Below are 5000 nucleotides of genomic sequence, written 5' to 3'. Positions count from 1 at the left end.
AGCACTTATTTTGTAAATTGTCACAAGTCTGCCAGGATTGTTTCTGAGGAGTGTTTCAACAGCCCTCACATAGTAGGCATTCAGTGGTTTCATAAATGAAACATCCAGTGGCTGCATTCGGTGACTGCAACAATCGTGACATGATTATCCCTGGCAAGATTGATAACATCAAGATTCTTGATATGGGTCATGTGTCCATCCATAATCAGCAATACTGGATCATTCACTAATGGCTTGGTGTGGGCAAGAAAGTACTGAAACCATTCTGTAAAAATAGGGAGCTGCATCCACCCATATGGATGACAGGCAAATCCGGTTCCTGGTGGAGCACCATCCTTTAGTTCTTGCTTCATACGAACCCGTGGAAAGATGAGGAAATTCCTTGGAGGCTGCTTTCACACCATTCTTTTTTTCTTTAACGGCAGATATTGCATTCTGCATTGCTTCTGTATTCCATCCCCCTCTATTACTTATCCTCACGTATTTCTGGGGCATCTACAAGAAAAAAAAAGAAAATGCTAAGTGTTTGTAAAATATTTAGAGTATGGGGTGAGATGGACCCCTCGGGGTCCATCTCACCCCATACCAAAATATTAGCATTATGCAATTTTTGTTAAAACATCTATGTTTGTTATATCATTTTATGGCACATACCTATAATGCACACACGATTGGCTATATGCAGCATGATTACTAAATCATTACAGCCAGTATATCAATGCAAAAAAAATAATTATCTTACCTTCTCCAAATAACATCAGCACTGTCCAAAAACACAAACCTCCACATCGAGCGCAAATGCGGTGCTGAACCTGGCTTCCGGTTGCACCCGCGTGAGTTACAGTTGATGTTGAGGACATCTAGCGGCAACAATCTTAATCATGCCCTTTCTAATTCAAATTAGAGGGGGGGGGGGTCCATCTCACCCCAGGGGTCCGTCTTACCCCACCTTCCCCTATATATATATATGTAATGTATATATATGTACATATATATATAAGTATATATATGTAAATATATATATACATATATATATATATATATATATATATATATATATATATATATATACATATATATAAGTGTATGTGTGTTCTTTTAATCTAACATTTAATTCCTTTCCAGTCTGATCAATATAGCATTTGTTGCAATCTTTACATATAAAATTCCATGTAAGAATTGCAACAAATGCTATATTGGTCAGACTGGAAAGGAATTAAATGCTAGATTAAAATAACATATGTATAGCGTTAGAAGTGGTAAAACGTCCAATGCGTTATTTGTTCATCTTAGGGATTTCAACCATTGTACTAATTAGGGTGAAGTTAAAGTAATTTTTAAGAGCAATTCTTATTTGAAAAGAAATATCATAGAGTCCAGTCTGATCACGGATACATTTGTTAATAATTTAAATCTAATTCATGGATTGTACAAACTGGATGATTCTATTATTAAGAAAATTATAAACCAAACTGTTGGGACTCTGTGTCCTAGGTCACGGGGAGAGATCTACCCTACCCTCTGGGTATATATACTTGTCTCTTTTCTGTATCTGTACCTTGAAAATGTCTGAATAGAAGAAAGCGCTCGGTCTCCTTTCTGTTATTTTCCTAGTGGTTGTTCTACACACACACACACACACACACATATATATATATATATATACATATATATATATGTATATATATATTATGGGAAAGGTGGAGGGGGAAACACGGGTCTTTATCTGAATATCGAGTTTATTCCTGACCGGTTTCGCTTACAATAGCTTCTTCAGAGGAGTGTTACTCTGGGTCGAAGTTGGCGGTGTATATAGTGAGTCAGGCCCACGTTCCCTCCTTGCGGAGTGGTTGGTGGCTGGTTCCAGTACAACATGTCAAACAGCATCAGTACAACATATATATAATATAATACAATAATAGTAATACAATAATAATACAACATAACACGATTCATGCCACAATACACAATATAATATATGATATATATATATATATATGTGTGTGTGTGTGTGTGTGTGTGTGTGTGTGTGTGTGTGTGTGTGTGTGTGTGTGTGTGTGTGTGTGTGTGTGTGTGTGTGTGTGTATGTGTGTGTGTATGCGTGTGTGTGTGTATGTGTGTGCATGGTTTTGTGTGTTTATGTGTGAGCGCGTGCGCGTGCGTGTGTATTTCTTTGTGTATGTTTATATGGGTGTATGTGCGCGCGCGCGCGTGTTTGTGTTTGTGTGTGTGTGTGTGCGTGTGTGTGTGTGTGTGTGTGTGTGTGTGTGTGTGTGTGTGTGTGTGTGTGTGTGTGTGTGTGCGTGCGTGTGTGTGTGTGTGCGTGCGTGTAAGCGTGTGTATGCGCGTTTGTTAAAGAAAGGGGAACATAGTTCTCTTGTTTGAATGGCCTTTTCAGGCACGGGTACATGAATTAGCAAAAACGAGACTGAATATTGATAACAGTTTTTTTTTTTTTTCTCTGAGTCTGATACCTGACCCTCAGCTGAGTGAAATCTTCTGTCGGGGGCAACTAGAAGAAAACCTCTGGAAACGCAGACAGAGGCGTGTAGCGCACTGCGACAAGAATTTATTCAATCTCGCCATGCCAACGGTACGGCAGCACTGTGAGCCCACTGTTTCAGTAAGCTCCACTTATCGCGTCATACCTGAAGTCGAGGCCATTAGGTACCAGTGACGTCCACTTGCCTCGGCAGTCCGCGCACATTCGGGTCAAGTCGGCCAGACGCTGGGAGCCATTAGACTCGAACGCGGGTCTTCGAGTACCCCACGCGAGCCCCACCATGGCTCAGTAGTAGCACGTGTGACTGGTACCCGCGTGGGGATTTCGGGCATGTGTTTGAATCCTGGCCACGGTGAAGAAGTTAGGAAAGCATCCATCCAGAGTCATGGCCCCCCAGCCTTTGTGTAGCCTCAGCTTTCTCCGGGTATCGTTTCTGCAGTGTCGTCATACCGTAGACACATCGTCTCTTCTGCGTTCACGTATGAACAGTTTCGGACCACCTGCAATGTTGAGGTCCAGCAGGCGAGTACATGCAACCCCGCAAACCTCGAAAAGAAACAAGTACCACGCCACGCGACAGCAGACATTCTCTGTTTCAGTCCTCTAAAGCTGTCTCTTTCCTTCTGTTTGTTTCCAGGTGTCATGGGTTGCGGACAGAGCACCGACGGCTTCTCCAACCATGGGGTGAGTACTGATTACCCAGAAGGAGGAGGAGGAGGAGAAGAAGAAGGAGTCCTAAGTGGTGGAACGTACAGGCTGGCTTCACTCGTAAGTACCACAGCGCGTCACCTTCTATACGAGGACGATAGAGAAACCAGGTTCATGACACTGAGCATTATCGATGCGAATAGATCTACGAGGAGATTGTGAAAGGCCCGGGGTCACGTCGTACACCGACGACCCAGGGGTCACGTCGTACACCTCAGGGGACATCAGTCACTGTAAATGTCGGGGGAGCACCGTAACAGTACTGGCAACGCGAATTGCAGCAACGATTGGAGAGGTGTACTGTTTTCCCCAGCGCTAACCATAGTGGACAAATGCAATAGTTACTCTTGCAAAGAGACGGCTTTACTTCGTAGATTATACATACATATATATATATATTTATATATATATATATATATATATATATATATATATATATTATATATATATATATAAAATTATATAGATATATATATATATATATATATATATATATATATATGACGTAAGCGAAGTAGGAAACACAGGAGTCTTGGTCTTGAGTTTATTCCTGACTAGTTTCGCAGGTGTGCTTTTTCATTCCTTTGAAAAAACATACCTGCGAAACTAATCAGGAATAAAAACAAGACCAAGATTCCTGTGTTTCCTGCTCCACTTACGTCAACCTGTCACAATGTTTCAGCAGAATATATATATATATATATATATATATATATACATATATATATATACTGTATATGTATATATATGCAATCCACAGAGTCCACTAGGGAGAAGAAAAACACACGGAGTCCGAGCGCTTTCGTGATATATTAACATTATCAAGGAATACAGAAAAGTGTATTCTTTGATGTGAATATATCACGAAAGCGCTCGAACTCCGTGCATTTTTTCTCTTCCTAGTGGACTCTGCACATTTGTGATTCACGTGTGACTTGTGAAATTTTTGCATATATATATATGTGTGTGTGTGTGTGTGTGTGTGTGTGTGTGTGTGTGTGTGTGTGTGTGTGTGTGTGTGTGTGTGTGTGTGTGTGTGTGTGTGTGTGTGTGTGTGTACACACACACACACACACACACACTATATATATATATATATATATATATATATATATGTATATATATATATATATATATATATATATAAAATCGTTTTTTTTTTTTAGAAGACAAGTGCATTAGTGGGGTAATCGAAAGCGTGCTAGTCTCGCATACACTTAGCTGTTGGATCGAATCCCGCATTCCTCTCCGATTCCCAGCAGTGACTGTTACCTTCCCCGACAGTCCAGGCGCATAATAGGGTAAAGGTGGCAGCTACTGCTCTAGCTATTTAGCGCCTCATGGCGTACGCTCCTTAGCACCACCTGAAGAAGACAGTGTGTACCTGCGTCGGTGTACTCAAGTCCGCGAACTCAGTTCGGGACTCCGTCGAGGGTCTGCGGAGGCCCACAAGGTCGCCACCGCTTTGGCATTGAACCATTTTTCTACTTTTCTTTTTTTCTTTTGTTATTATTATTATTGTTTACTATCGCAACCCTTCGCGTATTTTCCCCCAAGTGAATCCTGCTGCTGCTGCTGTTCCATTGATAGCTGCCCATAACCACCCCCCACCTCAGCCGAGTGAGATTGTCTGGCGTCCGTCAGAATAAAATCATAAAATCGCGTGGCACACACACACACACACACACACACACACACACACACACACACACACACACACACACACACACACACACACACACACACACACACACACACACACACACACACACACACACACACACACACA

General features: G+C 41.5%; 1 protein-coding gene across 1 annotated transcript in view; it reads left to right on the top strand.

The window, feature by feature from the left end:
• synr (BH3-only protein sayonara) overlaps positions 1-5000 on the top strand; it is a 93735-nt gene that overhangs the window by 25231 nt on the left and 63504 nt on the right. The window contains exon 2 of the mRNA XM_076173067.1: positions 3141-3187. Coding sequence (XP_076029182.1) covers positions 3146-3187 — 42 coding nt within the window. The 5' untranslated portion in view covers positions 3141-3145. The remainder of the gene's footprint in view (positions 1-3140; positions 3188-5000) is intronic.

This window comes from Oratosquilla oratoria, chromosome 33 (assembly GCF_046742065.1).
Source record: "Oratosquilla oratoria isolate Oo_2021 chromosome 33, ASM4674206v1, whole genome shotgun sequence".
NCBI classification, from domain to species: Eukaryota; Metazoa; Arthropoda; class Malacostraca; order Stomatopoda; family Squillidae; genus Oratosquilla; species Oratosquilla oratoria.
Note: the sequence above shows the minus strand (reverse complement) of the source record. Positions and strands in the feature narration are given on the sequence as shown.